General features: G+C 33.3%; 2 protein-coding genes across 5 annotated transcripts; one reads left to right on the top strand and one right to left on the bottom strand.

The window, feature by feature from the left end:
- Positions 1–1123: 1123 nt before the first annotated feature.
- Positions 1124–2865, bottom strand: LOC123209945. The gene has a single exon (XM_044628047.1). It carries the CDS (start codon positions 2801–2803, stop codon positions 1211–1213), a length of 1593 nt encoding a protein of 530 aa, XP_044483982.1. The 5' UTR covers positions 2804–2865; the 3' UTR covers positions 1124–1210.
- Positions 2866–7712: 4847 nt separating this feature from the next.
- Positions 7713–11949, top strand: LOC123209946. Of its 4 annotated transcripts, none has more exons than XM_044628049.1 (6): positions 7713–8037; positions 8426–8592; positions 8734–10236; positions 10315–10472; positions 10616–10802; positions 10890–11949. In XM_044628049.1, the coding sequence occupies exons 1-6, from the start codon at positions 8015–8017 to the stop codon at positions 11489–11491; spliced, it is 2640 nt and encodes an 879-aa protein (XP_044483984.1). In that variant the 5' UTR covers positions 7713–8014; the 3' UTR covers positions 11492–11949. The 4 variants fall into 4 exon arrangements, with proteins under 4 accessions (XP_044483984.1, XP_044483986.1, XP_044483987.1 ...); XM_044628051.1 differs by having other exon boundaries at positions 7714–8037; positions 8734–10182; XM_044628052.1 differs by having other exon boundaries at positions 7714–8037; positions 8734–10146.
- Positions 11950–13081: the final 1132 nt, after the last annotated feature.

Consider the following 13081-nt stretch of genomic DNA (forward strand, 5'->3'; position numbering starts at 1 on the left):
TCTGGAGCATGACTCTTGATGTGCATATAACATGTCGCTTGTATCCTCTACTTTAAGGAGATAATGGGTTTATATTGAACACAATTTTTGGGATCAAAAGAGGTGATAGAATAATGAACATGATTCTGGAAATTGGAATATAATTCTTATATCGTTTTAATCATTTGGGTGACCTTTGGTGGTGAACATAATCTTCCCTTTAAGGCAGATGTTGATCATGGGCAAAAGCACCCGGAATGTCAGATTTAAACAGTCCAGAGCAACATAAACTCTTGCTTCGACATGAAGATTTAGGCCAATGACCAACAAAAGTTGACTTCTGATGGTTGATCCTGTGAAGGGTTGAGTAGTTCTTCGTGATTCTGGTCATATTATCTCCAGTAATGGCAGACAAAGTTTTAGTGGTGGAAGAAGAGAATCCTATGATATTTTTAGAAATCAAGACTCAATTAGTCAATTAGCAACATTATAATGGATTCTATTTACTTTCAGAACATAAAGAAAGACAGAAAGCACCATGAATATTGTCTACAAGCAATTAATTTGATATCAGCAGGCACTCATTTCTGTAATGTAGCTAAAGCATATATGCAGCCGAAAGGGTTTATGAGATAAAATTCAAAAAGGAGAAGGGCACTTAACTCTGATTCATTGTTTTTGAATGGTACTTGAGATGTGGTTCAGATGAACATGACAAAGAAATGTCAGAAGGGCAACCCATCAAAATCTAACTAAAAATACCACACAATAATAAAAGGCAGATTCCCAGAAAAAGGAATGAGTATTCCCACTTCTCAATCAAAACAGTTCTGACATAATCTTGTGGACGATAGTTAAATATCAAACTTTTCGAGAATCTCACGTTGTTTAGGAAACAAATTGGGTATGGATATATAAGTGTGAGGGTCTTTACCTCTTGAACTAGTTTTTGGAATGGGAGAGTTACACTAGGACTTATGGAGGTCCTAATGCCCATATTCCGAGAACTAGATAAGCGTGGGGTCATTGGTTTGATTGAGAAACAAATTCTAGATTTGGAGACTTAGATCAGAAAACAAATTGGGTGTAGATGTGTATAAATGTGAGGGAAAGTCTCAAAAATTGAATCGCATAAACAACAATAAAAGAGCAAGGCATCATAAGCACCATTTGAATTAAAATTTTTGGTATAGAATCTTGGTTCATGCCTCATTATTCAAACCCGGTTGAACTACTTGGGGAACAGAAAACCATCTCTATTGCTTGGGATTTGATAGGGCAAAAATCTACTATCAGCTTTATAATTTAGATGGCTGTAGAGGTTGTCAGCAACTAAATGATCTGATAATTCATAGTTTCCCCCAGAAAATGTTATAGCTCCTCCATTCATTCTCAGACCTACCATGTTGCAATTCTCTCGGGGATTATTTTCAAAATAGAACTGGCCTGGACTGCTTAAACCACCAATACCCATGGCCATACCCTGTTGAAGTGGGACTGGGTATCCAGTTCCAGTACTTGAACTTGGGATGCCATTCTGATCAAAAGGACTCATAGTTCTGGAAACCATTTGAGAAAAATCACCTCCTCGTTCTTCTTGTTGAATGCTTGGAAGATATCCACAATAAGTGCTAGAATCAAGTACTTGATTTGCTCTTTCCAAATTCACTGTGGTTTTGTTTCCTTCAACTCTTGGTTGAATAAGATTACACAAGAAGGAAGTATCAAGCTTGCTATTCAAGGCCGGGGACTCACTTAAGAATGTAGGTAATGTTGAATACATTGAGGAGGAGGAGGAGTTGTGTCTATAATTTTGCTCAACGGGTAATCTCAACTTTGTTGCTTTGTCCTTTTCGCAAGATGCCATAGATATGCTGTAACCAGTTCTATCTTCGGGCACTTGACAGAGTTTATTAGAATCAGCTCTTTTTGTGCGGACAACAGTCCTCTTTGAAGATCCATCATTGTAGTTTTGAGCTTGTATGGCCAATACAACGCTCTTTGGATGCTGCAATTTGACATATTGGTCAGAAGAACTGGACTGTAAGTTGGAGTTAGAAGTTAAAGCTAACCTCCCTTCTCTTGCCTTGTCTTCTGATATCATGGAATCGGTAGCTTTGCCAGCATCAACCTGATCATCAAGTACTTGACAGTGATTATTAGCATCAGCTGCTTTGGTATTTTTAACAAAGCTCTCCATAGATTGGCCCTGAAAGTTGTTCTGTTGTTGCATTCCCTCCTCAGTGGTTTTTTGGTGCTTCAATTTCAGGTTCTTCTTAAAGTTTTTCTGGGATTGAACTTCCATTTTCTCAGAATCGTTCTGTTGCAAAGATTGGACTTTCTTCCCTCTTGAAGCTCCTTTTCTCCTCCTTTTCCTAGGAGCAGTATCATCAGCTATCATTTTATTTATCTCTTCCCTCATCCATGTAAACAAATTTTCTCTTGTAGCTTTAAGATCCTCTAATAAGGCCTCTGTGAAACTCTTAACATCACTGGTTGCACCAAGAACATAAGCACTAGTTTTACTTTTCTTTCTATTGACTTGTTCACAACAATCCTTTTTTTTACTTCTTTTGACTTTCTTTTCTTCAATTTTATCATAACGAAATTGATCCTCAAAACCAGAATCATTATCTAAGTTCTGTTGAAGTTTGCTAGTATTATTGTTAGTTTCATCATAATCATAGTCCTTGAGGACAGACTCACTGATGGAATTTGATTTTGAGTTATTGTTTGAAGAATCGAAGCTCTCATCTTTTCTCCTAAAATCCCATCTCTGCGGAAATTTCAGTTCATCTCCCATACTAGAGCTGATGGGCATCATAATAAAACTCAGATAATGATTGAAGAACAATTTCAAGAGGCTCTCAGTAGAAAGCGTTTTTAAGATAAAAACCTACAAAGTGAAAAAGAAAAGTCATCTAATCTGGCATCACCATCATCATGTTTCTTTATGAAGATCAGCAAAAACTTATAAATAATTCCATTCATGACATGAATTTTGTTGCAAAAATAAAAAATGATTGAATGAACCAACAAAAAAATGAATGTTATCAAAACAATCTTTAAAAGTTGAATTGATTTTCCAAATTCTATTTCCATAACATGATTATGATAAAAAAATTACAGAAAACTTAATGTTATAAATGAAGGAACAGATCCAAAACCTGACAACAGAGTCATTTTAATTTCTTCATCAGAAAAACCATACAAGCCAATAAAATCATGAAAACTCGCATAAACAAAATTGTAGTATCTTTAATCAAATCTCATATTGACAAAATACATGAAAGACATAGGATATGATAAGTTAAAAATGGCTAATTTAAGTTCCAAGATTCAAAACAAAAGCCAGATTGTATATCCAATGTAAATAATATCTTCTTAGTGATATGAACTATAGAACAAAGATTTTACAAAAATACTCTCATGATGTAGCATCAAAACCTCAGAGACTACACAGAAACATGATCCTAAAGCCTGAGAAAAGACTATCGCCTGCCAGTGAAATATATATCAAAGAAAATGATGAGCTCCTAGTTATATGTTATCTTCGAAATATCACTTAAAAACCCAGAAACATGAACAACATGATCAATAAAAAGTAAAAAAGCATTCAGTCCCAATGTTACCAACTTTTTGTCAGTATAACCTGACAAACCCAGAACCAACAATAGAAATAAAAGACAATTTCTCACCTAATGTGCAGAGGTCTCTGATACAGTGTCTCTGCATTTATGTGTCCCATTACTCTCTCTGTAATGAAAGGCAAGATAAAGAGAAAGAGTTTGTCTTTTGTATCTGGTATCGTTGCTGTATATGACTGTGATTCAGAAAGTTTGGTGGGAGTGTAACAGTGGCACTAGCATGACATTGGTATGATGATAACTGTGCCAAGCCTCAATCACTTTTTAAAGATATAAGTTTTTGTATTAAATTTTTTAGTGCATTTATCCCCTCAAATTCAGAGCCTCATTTGGTGAAAATCAGATAGCTTACTATCTATATCTCGCATTCTTGCTACTGCCTTACTCAGAGATTTGGAGTTACTTACTCAATTTCTTGCTTTTGTTTCCTTTAATAGAATTCTGACTCTTGTCAAGTTCTAGCTGTAAAAGTTATATATACACATATACATTTACAGTACAATAAATAAGAAGAAGCATTTCAATAAGTGATGATTTTAGGAATTAATGGTCATTAATTTCAATAAGTTTTTTGTGAATGTTTTCCATTTTTGGAATAAATTTTCTGAATTCTGATATTATTTTATGATCTGGGAAAGAATCTTCTGCAGATAACGTCTCATAATAATACAAAAATGCAGAGTCTCTTAAAATGGCATTTTATTCACTTTCATTTAATTATGAGCATAAAAAATGTATGTATTACAGAATTTATATAGTATAATTAACAGAAGGATAATTTCTATATACAAAAAAGTACCATAAAATTAATAAATTGGGCATTTTTCACAAGGGAAAATTTTTCTTCATCTTTTCCAGAAAAGGGAGGGTTGCAGAAATGGCAACACAGCCAAAATGTGGTAACAATTTCCTTCGAAATAGGGAAAATTTTGTAGCCGCGATGCCCAGAAAATATGGGCTGAAAATCATTCTCCCAGTAGCTGTTTCAAAGTTTTGGAACCACTAAATTATTCCACAAATTTTAGGCCCAACATGGCCTGTCACCTTGTCTCACATTGGGCCGAAACTAAGGAAAAGACTTTTTTGGCCCTGTTTTAGTGTTTTTCTTAATTAGAACTTCATTTACAATAATAAAATTCACCTTAGAGAACAAATTATTTCGATATTCCCTTTAGCCCTAATTAGTTTCAATTATTTTAAAGGCATAACGATATTTTTCTACCAAAGATTTGCCTTGTTAACATTAAAACGATATTTTTCTATCCATTATTAAGTTTCGTTAGTAAAATATATTGACTGAAAAAAGGATTACCAATGACATTCTTTACTAGTGAACTAAGTGTAACCTTGACCAAATAAATTATATAATAATAATGTTATATGCACATAAATTATGCACAAAATTTATGCATAAACTGATGTGGCAGTGATGTGACAAATGTCATATGTCAAAACTACCACATCAGTTAGTCTTCTTTTACGGGAATCAAATTGTGGAGATAAAATATTTTATCTTAATGACACTGATATGACAGTTTCAACATATGACATTTGTCACATCAGTTTATGCATAAATTTTGTGTACAGTTTCTGTGCATATAATATTATTATGACTATCTAAAATAATGTAAACAATTAAACTAAGAGTCTTAAGTGATTAATTTTTTAAGTTAGCAAAGAAAATGTGATTTATTTCCATTTGGAAGGTGCAAAAATATTAACTATAATATATATATATATATATATACAAATCGACAAAAACACCATATAATTGTTAAAACAAACATCTAAATTTTAATAATAGATAGAAATATATTGTTTTAAAACTTAAAAGTAAATAAACATCGAGAAGACAAAATTTGAGTGGAAAAATGTTTTTTTGCGTAATTTTTATTTTAAATAAATTAAAATAAAAAAAGGGTGTACATAAATTAACAACCATTAATTCATGTTACAAATAACAATAATAATAGGCACATACACATGGATAAAAATTAAACATTTTATCATATAGTTGAATTATTATAAATTAAAAATAAAATAATATCTAATTATATAATAATTTTTTTTTTTCATATATATAATAACAACATCACCTACCTAATATTTGTATAAACAATAAATTCAATTGGTCCCCTCTCAACCAAACCACATAGTATTTGTGGCTTAAAAAGAATGTGGCCTCCCTTATTAATTTAATGAAACATTAATGTTTGATTGAATTTATAATCCTATCGTGTGTGCGAGGATAAGGAATTGAGAAAGATATCGTCTACCTATATATATATTTAGACCAAAATGAAAAATGAATAAAAAAAATTAATTAGAATCATTAGATCACACTTAAGAAGATGCTAACCGAACAAAAGTTTTACTATACACATAAGATATGGTATAGTGCAATTTTGACAAATTTACGTCTATTGATTATAATCATTAGATCCCAGTTTGATTAAGAGATAATTAAATTTAATTAAATTATCATAATAAAAAATAATATAATAATTTTATAAATAATTAAATAATTACATGTATGTAATATTGTTATCTGCCTTTCTGTGTCAGGCTCGGTTAAATTTTAAACCAAATTTTTTTATTTAAGAATTTAGTTACTCTTATAATTGATGTCATTGACATTTACTTTTTTATTTTTAAGGTAGCAGTTATGGGCCCGGCATTTTGTTACTTTGAGCCCACTTTGTCGGTCCCCAGGCCCAACAACTACCACTGTTGACGCTAATTGATTAATAAAAATATTGATAAATTAAATTATTTTATAAATATAACAGAATTATTACAGTCAAATTTTAACTGATTATTCAATCATATTATGCGTATAATATACATTGATAAAAGATTAGTGGACTATTTTTTATTTAAAATTTAATTTAATTTCAAAAATATATTTATGATAATTCAAAAATTCAAATATTTATTTATAAATTAATTTTTGTTAAAATTTTTTGTCAAAAATAACAGTAAAATTATTATTTTATTATTAAACCCTACAAATTTATATATATATATTTTATAGTTTGAAAATTAACAAATTTTTCTAAGATTAAATTTTAAAAAGTTACCATTTAATTTTAAATCTTGTCAGGTTAACCTAAAATAAATTACCCCTAAAAAAAACTTAATATTAACTTAATTTTTTTTGTATTGTGTCATGTAAAAAATTGTTAGGGTTAAATAACATTTATACAAAGGCCAAAAAAGACTTATTCCAATCCAAGGTTTAGTCTAAAATTAATTGTTACTTGTAACTTTTAAAAAATTTAAATGCTCGCCAATCATTTAATTTATATTAAAATTTTATTTTTGTTGTAAAGATAAAAATTTTATTTAGTTAGTGAAAGTAAAAAAAAAATCTTAATTTTAAAAACTTACAATTTTTGCCAATTGTAAGTTTTAAAAAGTTATATTTTCATTTTGTTAAAGTTTGTATTTTTTCCCTTTGCTTCTGTGGCCAATAACCTATTTTCTTTGTCAGTGCTCTCTCTCTCCGGCCAAGAAGTTGGTTCTCTCTCTCTCTCTCTCTAAATATAGCTGAATTAGTCGGAAGACGAAGATGGAACCATGTGGACGAAGACAAATTGTACAAAAAAAGCTTCATCTAGAGTTGATTCAAAGGGAAAACGCAAGAGAAGCTTCATTCAAAAATTAATCGCACATCTTTGATTCGATAATTCATCTTCTTTTGATTTTTTTATAGTTAGATCTTCATTTAAGCGTGTTATTGATTTACAGTCAAAGTTCGATTGCCAAAAAAACAAAAGAAAAAATTGAAAATTTATAACTTTTCAAAATTTAAAATAAAAGAAAATTATGAGTTTTTTAAATTAAGATAAAAAATTAAAATAAAATTTTATTAGCTAAATAGTTTTGTATTTTTATTATTAATAAAAATTAATTGACGAATAAATATTTAAATTTTTAAAAAATTATATATATACTAGCTTAACAGTTAAAAAGTCTTTCGGCCTTATAAAACCACCAACACGACACCCCCCAACCCCCCCCCCCCCCCCCCCCCCCCCCCCCCCCCCTCCCCCCCAAACCAAAAAAAACAGACCCGAATCCCAAAATGCAAGAACGACAGTGTTTCAAGATTTTGACCGCAACATCGTTTGTCGGTGAGAAAGAAACAGAGAGGGAAAATATAAAAAGTGAAGAAAATAAGACAAAAGTTTGGTTTCTGGCAATAACTGTGTCGATGTCCCATAATAATAACTCTCCCTCTCTGCTTTTGCTTGGTTTCCCTTTAATGGCATAGTTCTAGAAAAACAACACAGGATAAAAGAAGTGGGTATATTCGAATTTATAATGAGGGAAGGAGAAGGGACACATTCAACTGTTTTTGTTCTGGATTTTGTCTTCAGGAGATCATGAACTCAGCTCAAGTTAAGAGGTTTCTTCTTTTTCTGCTTTCATGATTCTCCCGATGTTTAACGTGAGAGTAACAGTGTAAAAATGTTATCTTTAAAAGAAATGCAAAGTCAATGCTGTTTTTTTTAGTTATTACTTTATTGCAAGATCTATTTTGGGGAATTTATTTCTCTCTAACTGTGTAATAGTTTGTTTATGATGCTTGGTTTTGGGAATTTCGGATACTTGATTCAGCTCTGCTTTCTAAAAGTAGCGGTTCTCGTATTATATATTATGTACCCAGTTAGCCCATTTTCTGAGTCTCCAAAATGTTATATGTTCTGTTTCTGGCAATGCCTCACTGGAGAATTACTGCAAAATCTGTGCTGCAGAATTAGGCTTGATGTGTAGTTTTTTATTATTATTTCCAGGTTTGATGCTTTAAGCATGGAGAAGCATTCGCCTGAGAGCCTTGCTATATGTGAGAAATGCAAATCTGGCTGTGCATGGTGTTTGAATGGTTTATTTGACTTTAGTCAAGGTCATTCCAACAAGGAAATGATTTCTAATCGCGAACGACCCTATTCAAATGTTGCAGGTAAGAATTCATCAATATAATTTAAGAATGATATGATGATCTTTTAACTTTGTTCTTGATAGATTATGCCAATGTTGCTCTTATAAATTGCTATGGATTTAATTCTGAAAACACTTCTGACAAAAGATTATGCTAACGCAGATATAATAAGGGAAGCAGAGCTGGGTAGCGCGCTGCGGATTAAGAAGAAGATTACTACAGGTACTGAGAATGGCTTAGAAAAGAACCACAGAAGAGAGGCAAACATGAGCTTTAGGAGACATGGTTGCAAGGACATTGAAAATGCGGTTCATACACGGCCTTCTTCTGATCAACCTTTTGAAAATTCGGTGGGCATGTCTTCAAGAACATTCAATGGAGCAGCCTCAACCAAAACATCCTGCAATCAGGTGCATCCTAAAACTGGAAAAGTTTGCCATAGAAGAGGCAGTTCTCAGATAAATGACCAGCTTAGTGAGATCAATTTGAAAGTTAAGATGAGTGAGGCGACCGAAGCGTTTATAAATCAGAAGATCATCAAAGGAAAATGCCATAGTAGAGATCGGGGAAGCAACCGGTCAAAACATTTCTTGGATGCATTGGAGATATTAAATTGCAATAAGGGATTATTCATAAAGCTGCTACATGATCCGAATTCTTTGTTAGTGAAGCATATCCAAGATCTGCGTGATTCCCAGGTGAAAAATCAGGAGACTAAATTGTCAGAAACTTGTGATAGATGCTCATCCACGAGAAGTGTTGATCCTCCTTCAAACAGAATTTTACTTCTGAAGTCTGGTAGCTCTGGTTCAACATGCATGCAAAAAAGTTCTGGTGAAAACAGAGATTTCTCTTCTCAACAGTCCCTTTATAGCTTACGACATAGAGCACAGAGTGGTAAACCTGCATATTTTTCCTTTGAACATATGAAAAGGATGTTGAGACATGCTATTGGGTTAAGCAGAAAAGAGAAGCCATTGTTGTCAACTGTCACACTACATAAATCTTCTAGGGACATTCAAAAGTTGGGAAATGGCAGTAAAGGAAATGATTTGGGGATTACAGGAAGCAGCTCACCTCATAAAATCTATTGTGGTTCCGTTGACAACAAGATGGGAGACAAAGTCAACAAGGCAAAAGATTTTGACTCAGGTACTAAACAAAAAATTGGTTCAAATAGTGGCACTTGCCATGAAAACTTGAAATTGTCATTTGTCAGACATCCTAAACAAAGTGAATTGAATCCGTATATGGAGTCTATCAAACATCTCCCTGAGGTGTTCACGAATAGAGATGAGGTTCTTTCAAGAAATCAGTTTCCGAGAACCCTGGAGAGTATTGTTTCTTTGCCTGAGTACTATGCCTTCTCTACATTGAGTCCTGGAAGACACTGGGAACATGGCTTTATTGCTGAGCAAACGAGGTTCTCAACTTTTACCAATCATCAAATGGTCACTGAGAAGAGAAACATGATCCGGGGAAAAAATAAGAACCACCACTTAAGTTCCCTCAGGCAGAGCTCAAAGGCCGCTCCATCATGGGCTGATAACGAGAGACACACATCACAAACCTTCGGTACAAAATCTAAGATCGCTCAGAGTCATCCTTCTGGTACCAAATTGCATGAAAATGGATTTTCTGGAGACTACACTTCTAGTGCTATACGTACATTTTCATTAATATCCTAATATTTGTTGTGCTCAAGTACGTTATTCTGCCTAATAAGGTCATCATATTTTGCAGGTTCTATGAAGGTTGTAGAAACATATAATACTACAAAAGAAGGAAAAGTTAGTTCTTCGGGAGCTGTTGAACCAAATGAGCCAAACTATACAGGTGCAAATCAGAATGCGGTTATAGCCACCACAGTTGAAGAAAACAGTCTGGAGTGCTCAAAATTGGTATACTTCGATATTTTTTCTTAATTTTCAACCAAGTTATCAGGAGTGCATCTATCCATCACCTGTTTTTATTGCCTTTTGTTTCACTTCTCTCAAACATGCTTGTTTACATCTTTTCTTGCCGTCAATCTTGGAATTCTCAGGATTCACCAGAGGAAAATTTTACACCAGTGTCTCCAGAAGATGTTTTTACTTCAAGCTCTTTGAGCAGTAAGCATTTTGAAAATTCTGCTGCCATGAAAGATAAAGCGAAGCATCAAAGTCAGGTATCTGTTCTTGAGAAATTTGTTGAAAATATCACTAGCCTTCCAAGCATCGTATCTCAGCCTGGTAGGTTTTCAGGTCTTAAATTTTTACTTGGTATTCTTTTTGTTCATCCAAATATGCAGCTGAGTTTACCCAATTAAAATAATGCAGCTGACCTTACGGCCGTGCCAAAACATAATAATTCTGAACAATGCTCTGCTGCTCTCATGATGTTTCCTGTGGATTTGAAGATCAACTCAGGTAATAATGTGATAAATGAGCATGAACCCATGTGCAAGTATATGAGGGCAATGTTGGAAGCCTCTGATATGAATTGGGATAAACTTCTAATAAAGTGCCATTCATCAGACCAACTTCTTGATCCATCCTTGTTTAATGAAGTGGCGGTATTGCCTAACCAATTCTGTGTGGATCACATGCTTCTCTTCGCCTATATTAATGAAGTCCTTGGCAAGTTATGCCAGAGTTATTTCAATTGCTCCCCATGGCTATCATTCGTCAAAAGAATCCAGCCATCAAAAGATATGGTTTATGAGGTGATGAAGCATGTTGACTGGAGCCTCCTTGTGCAGCAGTCTTCTCCAATATTGGATAAACTTATTGAAAAGGACTTGGCAAGATCACAAACATGGATGAATATCCAAATTGAGGCTGAAGATATAGTTGCTGAAATGGTAGAAAGTCTCCTAGAAGAACTGATATTGGAAATTGCAACCAGCTGGGTATTTGAAGACTTACATTTTGCTCTATGAGCTTTCATCTGAATTGCAAAGAGTTCTGAGTTCCGCAAAGAGCTAACTTGCGCAGGTAGCACAGATTTCCTAGTACTTGAAATGCTGCACCCTATTTAAAGACATACATTAGTTCTATATGGGACAAACATATTTGCTTATGGTTCATCAAGTTGAATTTCTAGCTCAAGGTTCAATATACGGTACAGTTGCAATAATATACAACTCCCATCAGTTATGGTTGCGGAGTATTTTCAAAATTCCTCTTCCAAACGGATGCTCTACCAAACTAGAACAGCGTTTACAAAAACTGTGCCCGTTGTATATTTCTTGTTATTAGAAATATGAACTATCCATATTATGTTTATACTGTGTTCGATTAAGGTGGTTCATCTGCATTATGATTTGTAAAAACAAAACCTATAAAAGATTTGTACTTTATCCATTATCATATTTTGGGCAACAAGCTCAACCGGTAATTGAGTTGCCTTCATGTCCTCTGAGAAACTGAAAAACAGCGTTCATCAGTGAGCTTTTCAGGTGGTATCGTCATCATCAGCCATGAAGAGAGCCGAGACATAAACAGGGACTTCTCAGAATGCGCAACAGATTGCCATGAACTACAAACCGAACCATCGTACAACATTAGCCGCCTAATAATGTCCAGCATAAGTTGTCAGGAAGTAATTCTGACCAATTACCCAGGTAGAAAATTGTGGTAAGTTTAGGATGTGAAACCGAAAGTGAAACATAAATTACAAATCTAAGAAAAGAGAGAAGTGCACTCCAAAAGCAAAAACATGTAACGAAGTCTAACCAGTTGAGTTTACAGAGATGCAGGAGAAAACCAAAGGAAATGAAACGCCTTGGTAAACTGAGGCCTTATCTGAATACTCAATATTGATATGGACTAAAAATGTGTAGCTGATGATACACTTTGTGTATGAATTATGCTAATTTTATTCCATTGTATTATGTTTTCATGGTGGATTTGTAGCAATGTTTCATTGTATTTGTACCTCTTTTTTATGTAAAAGGTCTAGTATATGGCTATGCCTTAAAGAGTAGATTTGAACTAAGGTCGGCTCCAATTTATAATGCTTAGTATAAGTTTGAACTTGAATTTATTCGAATTGATGCATGATGTTGCAAGAAGATTGTTGATGAGATCCACAATATCGTTGGAACAGTAAATAATATCGCTAAAAAAGTATATAATGGAGCATGGTATAAGATCGGTTATAATCAGAGAGGTGACAATGAGTTATACCAATATGTGATTTAACACTACCTACAAAATTTAGGCACAACCCAAAATTTTGTAGGTTATGCTAAAACTCACAAATAAAACAAATCGTATTGAGATCTCACAAAAAGGCTAGCACGTTAGTATAATTAAGGTTTCAAAAATTTTTAAAATTATATTTTGTGGGTCTACCCATAAAAAGATTTACGAAAACACAACCTATCAAGTCATGAGCTTAGATTTGGTGGGTAAACAGAAATTCCACTTTTGTGGCTCTTAACACGATATGACATATGATATATTAGGCTTGCCATTTTTGGCCCAACAAGACAACACTCTTAAGGAAATGCTTACAAAAATTCAAT

This window comes from Mangifera indica, chromosome 3 (genome assembly GCF_011075055.1).
Source record: "Mangifera indica cultivar Alphonso chromosome 3, CATAS_Mindica_2.1, whole genome shotgun sequence".
NCBI lineage: Eukaryota > Viridiplantae > Streptophyta > Magnoliopsida > Sapindales > Anacardiaceae > Mangifera > Mangifera indica.